This window comes from Equus asinus, chromosome 20 (genome assembly GCF_041296235.1).
Source record: "Equus asinus isolate D_3611 breed Donkey chromosome 20, EquAss-T2T_v2, whole genome shotgun sequence".
NCBI lineage: Eukaryota > Metazoa > Chordata > Mammalia > Perissodactyla > Equidae > Equus > Equus asinus.
Genome location: NC_091809.1, coordinates 95906964 through 95920939, shown reverse-complemented (window position 1 = coordinate 95920939; position 13976 = coordinate 95906964). Strand labels below are relative to the sequence as shown.

General features: G+C 52.6%; 1 protein-coding gene across 4 annotated transcripts in view; it reads right to left on the bottom strand.

Annotated features, from left to right (window-relative positions):
- MICAL2 (microtubule associated monooxygenase, calponin and LIM domain containing 2) overlaps window positions 1–13976 on the bottom strand; it is a 229247-nt gene that overhangs the window by 53195 nt on the left and 162076 nt on the right. For all 4 annotated transcript variants that reach the window (XM_070491125.1, XM_070491126.1, XM_070491127.1 and 1 more), the window contains 4 exons: window positions 12746–12927; window positions 7766–7840; window positions 2995–3149; window positions 382–1729 (listed from right to left, as the gene is read on the bottom strand). In XM_070491125.1, coding sequence (XP_070347226.1) covers window positions 382–1729; window positions 2995–3149; window positions 7766–7840; window positions 12746–12927 — 1760 coding nt within the window. The remainder of the gene's footprint in view (window positions 1–381; window positions 1730–2994; window positions 3150–7765; window positions 7841–12745; window positions 12928–13976) is intronic.

Below are 13976 nucleotides of genomic sequence, written 5' to 3'. Positions count from 1 at the left end.
AGTGATAACATACCCACTACATAGAATATTCCACAGCCATGAAATCACAGTTTTGTAGACTATGAGATAACTAGCTTAATATTTATGATATAATGTTGACTAAAAAAAGATACCAAATTTTACGTACAACTTAGTAAAAAATATTCATACGGAGAATGAGTGGGAAAGTGGTGGAATTATGGTTGATTCTTGGTCTCTTTCAAAACTTCTATAATTTCAAATTTAATTTTTTCAGATTTTTTCAAATTCAAGTCTTCCTACTTTTGTCAGAATTTAATTTGAGAAGGAAAATGAAGTGAAAGGGGCTTGCTTGTTAATCCAGTAAGGCTAACTAACCGGCCAGCATGAACTGTAGACTTTTGTCAGGAAAGAGCCACTTACTTGCGTCTCCACCTGGAGGAGGAGGATGGCCCCTCTGGCCCAGCCCGGCACTACCGTAAGGCTGCACCAGCTTCTCCAGGGGCTGGGCACTGTCCACGGGCAGCACCTTGCTCTGGGGGCTGCTAAAGACATTCCCAAGGTCCTTTCTTTGTCTGGATTCCTGGAGGAAACTCTCAAAAGATTTGTCTTTGAGTCTGAGGGAGGAAAAGAGTGAGGTTTTTCTCTTTGGAACCCTAGAAGGATCTGGGAAGGTCTCTTGCAAACTCACTTTCTCAAGGAGTGTGGGGACGTCTTCAATCTTGCTGCAGGGTGGGGACACGAGTGCAGGAAACATTGTGGATGCCCGGTTGGGCAAAGGATGGGTGCAGAGGGCAGGGTCAGGAGGGCTAGAGTCCAAGGGCTGGGCAGCCCTGGCAGTTGGGCTGCCCATGGAGAAGAAGGCTGAGGCCCTGCTCGCCATGTCTCTCCTGGGGGACTGCTGGTCCCCGTCTTTACTGGAGCTGGTTTTCCGAAGGCTGAACGAGCGAGTGGAGGTGTACGGCTGGCTGGTGGGCAAAGTCTTTGATTCTGGCTTGGCCCATGCCTTCTTCCCACCTTCAGAGTTGGGGAGGAGGGGTCCCAGGGACCTTCGGATGGCATTTGCTATGAGCCGCAGTGGGGACTTGGGTGGGGACACACTTCGCTCCCTTGGAGTCCGTTCAGCTGGGGTTCCCGTCTTCTGAGTCTCTCTCTGGGCTGGCAGGGTCTCTCTCCCTGCCCGAGGGGGCAGCAAGGGGCAGACTGGTTTCTGCACACAGCTTCCTCTACCATTCTCAGCACTTTTCTGGGGAGGTCGTGCCCCCTCTTCCAGGCGCAAGCTCTGAGGGATGGAGACATTCCAATCCAGCAAGCTGGTCTTCTGCTCCTGAGTGAGCACCAACTTCTTTAAGCCCAATTTCTTCCCCTCTGCAGGCTCCGACCAACCATCATCTCCCCTCCTGGGTCTGGTATGCCCTTCTCCTGCGTCCTCTCCAGCTGGGGGAGGCAGCTCTTGGTCTGGCAAGTACCAGTCTTTCCGTCCAATGGGGTGTAGGCCTCTGTGGATGCTTCTGGAGTCCTCAAGAGGGGCCTCTGCTTCCTGATATCCATCAGAAGCCATCTCTGTAGGACTGGGTGGCGGGGTACTCAGGGGGCCATTTCCACTAGGGCTCACCAAGCAGTATTCTGCCCGCTCCAGCACTTGGCCACGAGGCAGATAGAGGGGAATTTCTGTGAGTGCTCCTTGGGCTCTGGCTCGCCTCAGAAAGATTGGGGTGGAAGGACTGAAATGACCTCTCGAGACCTGTGGGAGCCGGTTGTGAGGTGTCCCCTGGAAGGGATGGGCAAAAAAACAGCAGTGATTTAGAAATTCTCAGCATTTATTTATATGGGGAGGGCAAATCGGAGCCCACATCCCTCTCCCTTTCTCTCTCCAGATCTGGGTACTGAAAGTCAAGAATTCTGCACAGGATGATTTTAGAGGGTCGCTGTCCATTCTAAGTGGCCGCCTTGGGACCTGCTGGGATCTGTCCGGAGCCACCATGTTACCACTGGTCATAGGCTTTTCTGGGTCCTGGATTAGGTGGGTAGGAAGCCAGAAGAGAAGGCAAAGGAATTGACATGGCCTGAGGCCAGTGAGGCAGGGCTGTCCTGGCCCTGTGGGTGGCCAGGCACATGGGAAGGACAGGTCCCCTGTGGCTGGCTCAGCCATCGTCCCTAGTAATGGGTATATTCCACCCACAGGTATGTTTCTCCAACAACTAAGAAACCAAGGCTTCTTCCTTGGAGACTGTTAAGGTAAGGAGAGACAGTTACCTTTCTGGGCTGGAGCTGTGGTGGCAGAAGGATGGCTTTTAGGACATTCCAACGACCCTTCTAAACCTGACTCATGCCTCACACCGTTGAGAAAGTAGCCATTTCTAGCATGCAGGAAGTCAGCCCTTGGCAAAGGAAGAACTGAGTGGACTCTAGAAGGAGCGGCTGTGCCCTGCAGAGGGCTTGGGAGCCCAAGGGCAGGTCATGGGTGGCAGCTTCATGGGAGCGAGCACTTTTCTGTCTTGTGCACTCTACTTGCCAGGGCCTAGAACAGGGCCTGGCAGGTAACAGAGGCTTGATCAACTCATTCTGAAGGCAACAGTCCAACCCGGCAGATCTCCTGATGCCATGTTCTATTCAAGGGGGCTGTGCTTCCAAGGCTCTCAGCTGCCACCAAAGGCACTCTGAGTTCTGGGCCTGCCCTCCTTCGGCTGCAGCTCCTCAACGTCCTCCGTGAGGTCCTTAAGGGCAGAGCACATGTCCTAGCACCTCTGCACCCCACAGTCCTGCCCAGAGTCTGTACCCCATAAAGTTTGCTGAGGGAGGGAGGAAGCGAGTGGCTGGGGCCTCAGGGGTGGCTGAGAGGCAGCAGGATGAGCTTTCACGAAAAGGACACATGAAGAAGGTCCGTGCTGGACTCTTGACAGAGCATCTCTCTGGCCCCAGCTTTGCACTTGGGGTGACCTAAGAGTGCTAAGAACCAGAGTTCGGTGTGGAAGTGGGCGGAGGACAGGAAGCCCACCTTCCTAACACCTGCCCAGGGCCCTGAGGGGCACTCACCTGAGATGGGGGGGAACCATCTCGAGCATTCCCTGGGATGACGGCTGAAGAAGATGGCAGGGAAGATGAAGGAGAAGACAACGAGGAAGAAAACAGAGAAGGAGGAGATTCCTTTGGAGGTGACGTAGTTCTTTTGTTGTTCACTGGAGTCAAACCTACCATGGAAAGCACATGTTCTCCATTACAAACCTATTATTACCTTAGTTTATCATGAAAAGGGGAGGTTTTCAGTGAAGCTCCAACTCTAAAACCAAAGGCAGGGGGAGGAAGGTGTCGGAAACTGATTCAAGGGCCCCAGTGGGAACGGGTATTGGGAGTGGCGGGCTCCTGGGGGAAAGGAGGTCCTGGGCTGAAAAGTCTGAGAGCCCTTGTGTTTCACACTCATATGAGAAATTTCCTGAGAGATGCAACAGAGAACCTCCAGGGCGTTTATTAGAAATGGACATCTCCCTCTAACGTGTCCCCTAAAGCCATCGTGGTTGGGGTCTGGGGCCACATTAAATCACCCAGTCCATCAAGCTTCTGAGGCCTCTGCCCACAAGATGCGGACCCTTAGTGGCGGGTGTGGACAGGACAAGCAGTCACCACCAATGAAGCGGCTCTTCCTTCTCACCTGTGCGCTACGGGGCTCTCAGACAAGATGGGCTGGTTGAGGTTTTACAGGGGAGGAGGTTATGATGAGTATCGAGGCACTTGAAGCATATGGAGTGGGGTCTGTGCCAAGCTCCTGTTGGTCAGGGAATAAACGACATGCAGTGTATGTGCTCAGAGTGACATGGGAAAGGAGTGTGGCCGGGGCTCAGAGGACGAGCCTGAGTTTGAGTGGTGGACGCTGAAATCAGTTAGTAGCTACAGTGGAATGCTGATGGTGGTGGCTGGGAGAGCAATCTCCTTCTGTCTCTCACGAGTGCACGCATGTGCACACGCATGCGCACACAGACACCCCCAGGAACCTGAACTCTAAAATCGCAGGCATTTTGCTTCATATTGGACCATTTCAGACAATCTATCCACAAAGGGATTCAGAAAATGCCATGCTCCCTTTCCGACTTGCCCATTCCGTGTGTGACCCTTCAGCCCAGCTGGCTCTCCCGGGATCCCTCCCAGCACACAGAGGCTGTTCCCCAGACCCTGCCCAGGACCACTGTCTAACCACCGGCTCCTGTCTGACTCCCTGACCCCTGCTTCCGGCCGCTCAGCCAACCCATTCTGATTTCCCTCCAAGGTGTCCAGCCTTCGGATTTCAGCTCGTGTCTTAACACATTCCTCTGGCCTCAGTTTCCCCAAAGCTTTGAGTGAGAGGCTCCTCCTCAGGGACCCACCCAGGCCAGGCCAAACACAAGCCCCACCCCCAGAAGAGTTCCTTCGAGACCCCTTTACACAGGGGGATCAGTATTCTGTCCCGCTTTCCTCCTACACAAAGACAAGCATGTCAGAGAGTGTATCCCAGTCCTGGGCTCTGAAGAGATGGCCACCATGAAAGATGGCACATGTGGCTGATGAGCTCCCCGAGGAAGCCCTCAAATGCTTCAGAGGGAAAAGGTAACTCAGGGGAACAGATCCGAGGGTGGCAGGAAGGAGCTGCTGAGAAGAAAGGCCACTGGCTGCCAGGAGCTGATGTGGGGGATGTGGCTGGCCAGCCCGCCTGTCACCCAAACCCCCATCTCAGCCCACAATTAGATGGTTCGAGCCTAAAAAGGCAAAAGTTGTGAGTCAGTCGTTGCCTTGCTTCCTGTCCTGGGCTTGCCAAATTCCTGCCAAATTCCTTCTCCTCCTCTTCCTCGCCAGCCCCCTCACTCTCCTCTCTCTGCCACCTCCGGAGTCAAACTCCTGAACTTGTCTCAGAGTCCCCTCCGCTCAACAGACTGCTTTTCTGTTCCCCCGAGGAGCCCTCCGGGAACCTTCTGACACTGAGCCAGGGACAAGGCTGACAGGAAAGCCTTGGGCTTCACAAGGTCATGACCTGGGAGCTGCTCCCTCTCTTTTTTCTCTAGCCCCCCCATCCCCAGTTAGCGGGGTCTCTGTTCCTCACCCGTGGTCTTCAGGAGAACTCGGGGACGGTGTGAGGAGATGTGGGAGACAAAACACCTGCCAGTCAAGCCACTGCGAGGAGGGGGTGCTGCCCGGAAGGGGAGGTTGAGGCCTGAGCCGAGCTGAGATGACGGGAAAGCTCACCTGCCTGTGGCCGCTGATGTCTTTGGGTTCCCTCAGGGGATGGTAAGGGCAGCCTGGAACCCCACCTCCTGCACACCCACAGCAGCTGCCCCACACGGAGCAAGTGACCTAACCCCTCAGTTTCCTCAGCCAGAAAATGGGAAATCTAGTGCTACTTCAGGGGAGGGCCAAGCAATAAAGCAGGATAAAGAGAGGCGCCTGGGCAGGCCGCAACGTAAATGCTATGGGCTAAATAAAAATTAATTCCATTCCCCTTTGTATCCTCCCAAGCACACAAATGGTGTCCACTGAAGGCACTGCTGAACTGCTGACCCATTCCACAGGGGGCTGCACACCCAGCCTAGCCAGGATTTCTCTAACTCGTGGGCCCAGGGATGACTCATTCACCAACTCAGATCCCGCTCTATTGGTCCTTTCTTGTTTTCCTTACTACCTTGACATGGCCCAGCCAGGGCTGCCCTGCCCTCTGCAGGGGCCTGGGTCCTAAGCGCCCTGTCCCTTTGGGCCCCTTTGTGCAAAGAGGGTTGATGAGCAGACCAAGGCCTGGACCGCGGCACCACATCCCACCTGAGTCAGGGGCCTCGTCTCTGAGCCCTCTGGCAACGGTGACCTTTCCCCATGATCCTAGATGTCATTCCAGTGAGCATGGTCAGCTGGGGAGGGTGCCGATGGCAGTTACATAGCCCCCTCTGCCCTCTCACCTGGCACTGGGGCCAGAACCAGCCTTGATGGGGCCGTGAATGGACAGAGGAGATGGTGCCCCGTATTCTGCTCCCCACTGCAGGACCAGCCTTGCCCGTTTGGGTTTCCTTTTGGGCAAAATGAAGATGACCGAAAAGATGGCTCTGGTGGCTTTCAGCTCTGGGGGTTTTCACAAAGACTGGGATTCCAGGGAACTGCTTTCCAGAATTTGGAGCTCAGGTAGGCCTGAAATCCTCCCAAGGTCTTGGAGCGCTCTCTAGAGGCGGCAGCCTGCGCAGGCCTGACCTGTGCATTCCATTTGTTCCCGCGCTCAGTCCAGTCAGCTTCTTCCTTGGTCTGTTGGTTTGTTCGTTCATTCATTTGGCAAGCGAGCAAGGACTGGGTGCCTCCTCTGGGCCGGGCCCATGTGAGGCACTAGGCCCATAGAAATGATTTGAACTCAAGGTCTGCCCTCAGACCAGCTTTTAGATATGCGTGAGAACCAACACCTGCTACTCCTGGGATAACTAAAGACACAGCCGGGGTCCCAGAAACCATGCTGCCTGTTAGCAGTCTCCTCTCTCCTGAGCCTCCTCCAGCATCCCTGACCCTGCTGTGAGGGTCCCTGGCCAGACATCCTGCTCTCACCCCAGACTGGGAGCTTCTTGAGGGCAAGGCTGAGCCCCACGTACTGGTGGCACTTGGTAAGGCTGGCTGGAAGCACTGGATGGACTCTGCACCCAGACAGACCCACCCAAGAAGTGGAATTCCTGTCCCCTGTGGAGAGGTTGAAGCAGGGGAGTGAATGAGATGACAAGATGACTGACACGTGGAAAAGGCCTGGCCCAGACCTTTGGTAAATGCTAATTCCCTCCTTCCCCTGGCTCTCACTGCCTGGGGCTGCAAGATGATTCAAGAGTCATTTCAGGCTGTCCCCAGGTGAAGTGGCCTGCCCAGGTGTGCAGCCCTGGTCCAGCTCAGAGGTGCCCATTGTCCCAGCCTGACCCGAGTGAGGCGGGGCCTCACGTCTGGGGGTTGCCAGGAGAATGACTCACTGGCCAGGAGTCAGCGTTGACTCAGAAGGAAGGAGTCAATCAAAGGAGTGCTCTGTTCCAACTGCAACAATGGCTCTTTTTAGAAACCCTTGTCTAACCCAAGGCTTTCCTGGGTCCACCTCTCCTAGAGCAAGACCCAGAGAGGGAGTGTTGGGGCAGGGGGAGGTGGAAGGCAGCAATGGACTTGGAATCCCATGACGAGTCCATACCCCTCTCTCAGGATCAGGGAGGGAATCCCCGCCCTGTACCCGCTGCCCAGCCAGGAATGTGGCCAGCCCTGGGACGCTAGGTATCTGCGCGCATGCTCACTGCGCCCCCTAGTGGGAGCCGGCTGTCTTGGCATCTGCGGCAGGCCCTGGGTCTCACCCAGCCTTGTTCTCCTCTGGGATGCAGGGACCAAGGCCTGCTCAGAAAAAGGAGCAGGGCAGTGTGTGTATGTGCCCACGCGTTTGGCTTCCTTCATTGCTTAGCCCATGATTGCATGAGGTCATTAAACTGATGCCTTCATCCCAACTCAAAACATACAGAGCTCCTGGGCCTCAGTTTGCTCATCTGTGTTTCAAAAAGCTTGGAGCCGATGATTGAGGAGGCTCTTCCAGGTGCAGCTGTAGAGTTCTAAGGATCTGTGACTCGGGAGTGGGGAGCTGAGGGGAAGGGGAAGTTCCCGGATCCTTTGGAAAATGCTTCCTCTATCAGCAGCCGAAACAGAGTCAACCTAGTATTTCTTTCCTTGCGTCCCACACGCAGGAGGTCAGGTCAGAGGGGACACGTAAGGAAGCGGAACAGCTGCCCCTGAGCTTTACCAGAGGTGGCTGCCCACTCCCACCCCCACCCCCACCCCCAGAGAGCTCATGACTCACTCGACTGGAATTTTCTTCTCCAGCTCTGGGATTTGCTGGGAGTTGAGGACTGGAAGCTACTGGCCCTTTGTAGAGCTGTGATGGAAGAAAGAAAGGGGCAGGGGAGGGGGGAGTCTGTTAAATGTGTAGAATAAATAGGGCGTTTTCTCCTAAGGCCCATTTACCAAAAGGTAATAGACTAATGATTACACACTACCGTGTGCCTACAATACACCCCTCTAAATTTCCATTCATTCATTCATTCATCAAATAATTATTGAGACCCTGCTATGGGACAGGTGCTGCCCTCTCTCAGAAAATGCCTCAAATTATGAGCCATCATTCTGACTCATCATTAATAAATATATATATGCACACATGTTTACATACATGCATGTACACACATTTGTTTGTTTTTAGCAGAGCAGTTCTTCAAAGCTGAAGACTCACATCAGTGTCTCCCACTTGTAATAGATAAGCCGAGCTGCTCTCATTGGAGCCCGGAAGCCGCACACAGCCCTACCCTCGCTCCTCTTCCCCTTGGAGCCCTGAAAACCCTTTGGGAGCCAGTTTTAACTAAACCTCTGGACAATCCATTGTCACGACCCCTCCTCTTAGCCTAGTTCCAATGGAAACACATTTGCAGGACAGTGTGGACTACGTACTGAAGACCCTCTGCCCAGCTGGGCCTTGAGAATTAGCCAAGCAAAATGAATATCACATGCAGAAGAAAACGGGTCTTGGCCATTTAGGGCATGAGAGTGTGCAGTGGGATGCAAATGTACCCCATTCCCATACTGGGCCCCCAGGTATGGCCTCAGGCTCCAGGTCCCTGCGGGGGTTCCCTCACAGCCAAGAGAAAGAATGGGGGCGATGCACACCTGAATGCTCGCACAGGTGGGACCAGGAGGCGACGAAGGAAGGAAAGCCCATGGGAGTGATGTGGGTGAGGAAGAAGGGGGCAGGGAGGTTTGAATTCAGGCCTCTCTGAATTCAAGGCTCAGTCTGGCCCAGCCCTCTCTCTCTCTGTAGAAAGCCCTGGATTCTACCCCCTGACAGTGCTCAGAACTGGGCGTCAGCTCTTACCAGCCAGCTAGGGTGCACAGGTGTCAACCACTACCTGGGGGCTTCCTTTCCTCAAGACAAGATCTTCGGCTCCTTAGCTCCCCTCCCACCCTCCCTCCATTTCTAGACACTCTGAGCCTGCTCTATCTGGTGGGTTCCCGTCCCACAGGCCTGCTGTCATAATCAAGCCCATGGGTTGGGACGGGCGCAGGGCACAGCCTCCCCACCTCCCCATCACAGGCTGAACCGTCTACCCACAGTTTAGGCCCACCACCCCCACCAAGTGCAGGTGGGGGATTTCCAGGCTGGATGCTTTGCGTAGGGAGAAAGCAGGCCTCCAGCACAGCCACATCCTACTGACCACAGCTAACCTCTTAGTCACCTACTGGAGAAATTTCTCAAGAAACATACAAGAATGCTTAAAGCTCTTATTGCCTCTCTCCAGCTTTCAACTTTGCGGGATTGAACTTATTAGAAACGGCTAAAATTCATGAGAATTTTCCATCACTGGTGTTTATAGGGCATACATGCACACATTTCTATCACAATAGGAACAATAGGGTGGGTAGTAATAATTTCATCCCGTAATTATGAGCAGCATAAAGCAGGACTCGTTCCATCCCTTTTAGCTTATATTGTGTATCTATTTTATTTATTTATTTTTATTTTAATGGAGCAGAAGGAGCAAGAGGGTGAGTATTGTGCCATAGGGTGCTGATGATATCGTTTTATTGTTACAAACTAGCAGTGTCCTCCATAGGCCATTGGACCATCCCGTTATCAAATTATTGCCAGAAAAAAAATGGATAAATACCAATTTTTCTAAACCAGAATAATTTGGGGGTAGATTGGCCTCCTAACTCTAACTGGATTGTGTCCAAGAACCCAGTGCAATAGACCGATTCGTTGAGTTGCTTGGGCATGCATTTGACAGCTAAGTCCTCCAGGCAGGCCTCTGGGAAGCTGCTCTTCCGTGATTCCCAGAGTGTAGGATAGGGCCTCCTGCATGGACGCACTGGGGCGCTCACATAATATGCAGGCACTCGGCCCTACTACAGACCCATTCAACTTGAATCTCTGAGGGTGGGAAGCCAGGAATCTGCCTTTTAAACAAGATTTTTTAAGAACCACAGAATAAGGTGTTTTAGTGGAGCATTGCTGAGCATCTTCTGTGGCCTCGATGACACAGGGCTTCAGTTCTCTTTCAGACCATCATCTCGGGCATGCTCTATGCTAAAGAACTTCGAGGAGGTGATAGGTTCCTGGAGGAGCTATGGAAGTCCCAGAGCCTTTTTTGAAATTGTGGCAAAGTGTATATAACATAAACATTGTCATTTTAATCATTTTTAAGTGTAGAGTTCAGTGGCATTAAGTACATTCACATTGTTGTGCAACCATCACACCATCCATCTCCAGAACTTTTTCCTCATCACACACGGAACCTCTGTACCTCTTAAACAATAATTCGCCATCCACCCTCGTCCCCCAGTCCCTGGCAACTGACATTCTACGTTCTGTCTCTATGACTTGGACAACTCTAGGTGCCTCAGAGAAGTGGAATTATACAATACTTGTCCTTTTGTGCCTGGCTTATTTCACTTAGCTTAACGACTTTGAGGCTCATCCATGTTGTGGCATATGTCAGAGTTTCATTCCTTTGTAAGGCTGAATAACATTCCATGGTGTGGATATACCATGATTTTATCCATTCACCCATTGCTGGACAACTGGGTCATTTTTCCCTCTGGCAATTGTGAATAATGCAGCTGTGAGCATGGGTGTACAAACCCAGAGACTTTTTAAAGCAATGTCCTGGTCTCGTCTGGCATTCCCTCGGCTCACCTATGAGCCATTTATCCAGGTGAAAATTGTGATTCATGAAGTTCCATAACTCCCACAACATGATGTCAAGCCTACATTATCCGGGAAAGGGATGGACTCCCCATAACCATCAACACAAAACACAACACTTAACTAGGCCAGAGATTCTAACCTTGCAGTGTGGCCTGCCTGATGACCAAAACCATGACGGATGAAGACAAAATCGACAGAAGATCGCTTGAAAGTCGTGCAATCTATCCACTTCTCTGTCTAGTCTATATTTTATTCTGGAACTAAACTGGACTCTCAGAAACAGAATGCTTTGGCCACACTGCCTTTTTCTCTCACTCCAACCCCATCCTTGGGGGAGAACAGCTCTCGTTGCTCACGTTTTGCTGTCATGCCCTCACTGGCCAGCAAGAGAGGCTGCACGAAACAGCCTCAGGAAAACCAGGGCTGCATTTTCTGCACAGCGGTTGTTCTCGATAGCATCTATTGGACACGAGCTGGAAAATTTCTACAGAATGAAGCATTAGGAAAAGTGGTACCTACTCTGGGACCTGGGTTGCAGACCCATATATTTTTCCCTTGTGAACAGTGAGAATCATAATCTGTTTCATTTTTAACTCTGGCTGCCAGAAAATTCAGAATCAAATCTGTGATTCCACTAGCGTACCTGTTTAGGACCATGGTCCTCCTCTCTGGAGTCTATACCTCCTGAACTGGTTTGGTTAACCCTAGTCTTGAGGCTTTATTATATATATATGTAGACACACACACACACACATATATATACACATATACAGACATACAATTTTGTTTTGTCTTTCTTGTAGGTTGCCTAAAATCCCCTGGCAAGTGAGGAGAGAGGAGAAATGGAGGAAAGGGATGAAAGGCAGGCAGGCCTCGTATTTATAAATGGGGAGGCTGAAGCCCAGGGAGACGAGGTGGGGTGCCCAGGCCAAGCAGGACCCAGACAGAGGCAGGTGGACTCAGCTGGGCCCAGCACAACACAGCACAATGAGCTCAGCCTTTCTGGACGGCACCACAAATGGTACCTAGCAAATACGTTTTGATGACAATTTGTCTTTTTTAAAAAAGGCTCACATGGGAGGGTAAATACAGAGTTTCCAGGATTCGGCCCCAGCCCTGGTCTTCCTGAGAAACCATCACTCCTGAGGTTTCTACATTTAGGTGGAAATTCTGCTCCAGGCCACCAGAGGGCGGTGCAGGACAAGGCGACCTCCAGCTCTCATGGGCAGCGAAGGCTATTGGTCCTGATGGTGGAGAGTTTCTGTAGCCTATTTCTTCCCAGCCAGGGGTCACAAGGGGCTGTTGACTAAATCAAAACACTCGATTCATGGCCACCCGTATTAAAACAAGCTGGGCTGCTAAGGACAACTACTTCTTAGGGCATGAAGGCATTCAGCACCGGACCACAGTGCTTACTAGCTATGAGACCTCGGGAAGGCGCTCAGCTCATTTGCTTACCTGTAAAATGGGCTTCACGCCACTTACCTCTCAGGGTCATCCTGAGGATGAAATGGAGCCACGTAGTGGAAAAGTCCTGGCCGTTACAGGCACTCAGTGAAAGTGCATTTACTATCGTGTTGGTAGTTTTAGTGGTTTCCATCAGCCCTAAGCACAGGGAATGGCCCTGTGCTGGCCCAGGTGGCCCCAGGGAAACTGTGCTGCCCGGGGCCACATGTGGTCCAACAGCAGCTGAGCCCGCCTTCCATTCTTCCTGGGCTATGGAATGCCAGAGGGGGCACCCAAGGAGATATTCACAGGAGAGATTGCTCCAGGCAAGATGGTCCTGGGGCCCTCTTATCTCTGCCTGCCTGTGACACAAAACAGCCAGCCAGGCCCCTCTGCCACCTTCCCACTTGAGATGCCAAAGCTTCTCATAGAAAGGGCCAAGCCTAGGTCCAGTCCCCTCACCTCAACTTGTACCCCAGTCCCCAACGGTCCTAGCCCCACTGCCTCTGAGTCTGAGGACTAGACCTACTGTCACCTGACCCTCCATGAGGAAAAGCTGGCTGTGGGGTTCTCTACTCCCTTCCCATGTCCCAGGATTAAGCAAGCCTGTCTCGGGCCCAGACGCTCTCTGCTCACTGTGCACGGCTCTAGGCTCCTCAGGGTGGTGTGGAGAGACTGCCCTGGTCAGGGCCTCCTTCAGGGAGCTGTGCTGGGTGAGGGGCTTCGGTAGGGGTGGGTGTTCCAGCTGCCAGGGTCTCTCATCACAGGGCTCTGCTCTGGAGGCCTCACTGCCGCCACAGTCCAACTCGGCATCGGAGCTGGAAGAAGGAAGGAGAAAGCAGGTGAGCGAGGAGCCCTGCCATTCACCCCCTACATCCACACTGTGCCCTGCCCATCTCTGCTCCAGCAGGCCACGGGGTCCTGGGGCAAGCGCAGTGGTTTAGTTATCCCGGCACCCAGTGCCCAGCCGCGGGCTTGTTATGGGCGGAACTGTGTCCCCTCCAAGTTCATATGAAGTCCTAACGCCTAGTACCTCAGAATGTGACTGCATTTAGAGATAGGGTCTTTAAAGAGTTTGTTAAGTTAAACTGAGGTCATTAGGGTGGGCCCTAACACAACATCACTGGTGTCCTTACCAGAAGAGGACATTTGAGCACAGACCACATAGAAGAAAAATGCCACGTGAACATGAAGATGGCCATCAACAAGCCAAGGAGAGGGGCCAGGAACAGATCCTTACTCACGGCCCTGAGAAGGAACCAACCCTGCTGATACCTTGATCTCGGACTTCCAACCTCCAGAACTGTGAGAAAATAAACCTCTGTTGTTTATGCCTCCCGGTCTCTGGTACCTTCTGGCAGCCCTAGCACATGAATACAGGCATGGATCAGAGCAGGAGAAAGAAGCCAGCGGACGCACAGTGAAGTGCTCACGTGAAGGCTGGTCCTCACCTTCACCCATCCCTGACCATGACTCCTAAGCTCTTGGAGTAGAATGAGCTCATCATTAGGGACCTGGTCCTAGAACTTCAGGCAGCTAAATACCACTTTCCTCCCCTGGGAATGGATGGGAAGAGCAAAGACTACTAAGGAGGGTATTTAACCCGGGCCTTAAACAACTGGCAGAAATCCAAGTAGCAGAGAAGTGGAAGCAGGAAGTCCTAGCAGCAGAGACAGCACGAGCACAGTCCTGGGGTGGGAAAGCACAAAACCTGTTGGGCGGTGACAGCTTCGTGAATAGATCTGTTTCCTCTCTCTAAGTCCAGCATGCATCTTTCCACTAGGTTGCTGCCCCTCATCCATCACAGTGCCCAAGCCTGCCCATCATGCCATCCCAGTCCTGTCCACCAGTTAGTCCTGGAGGTGGG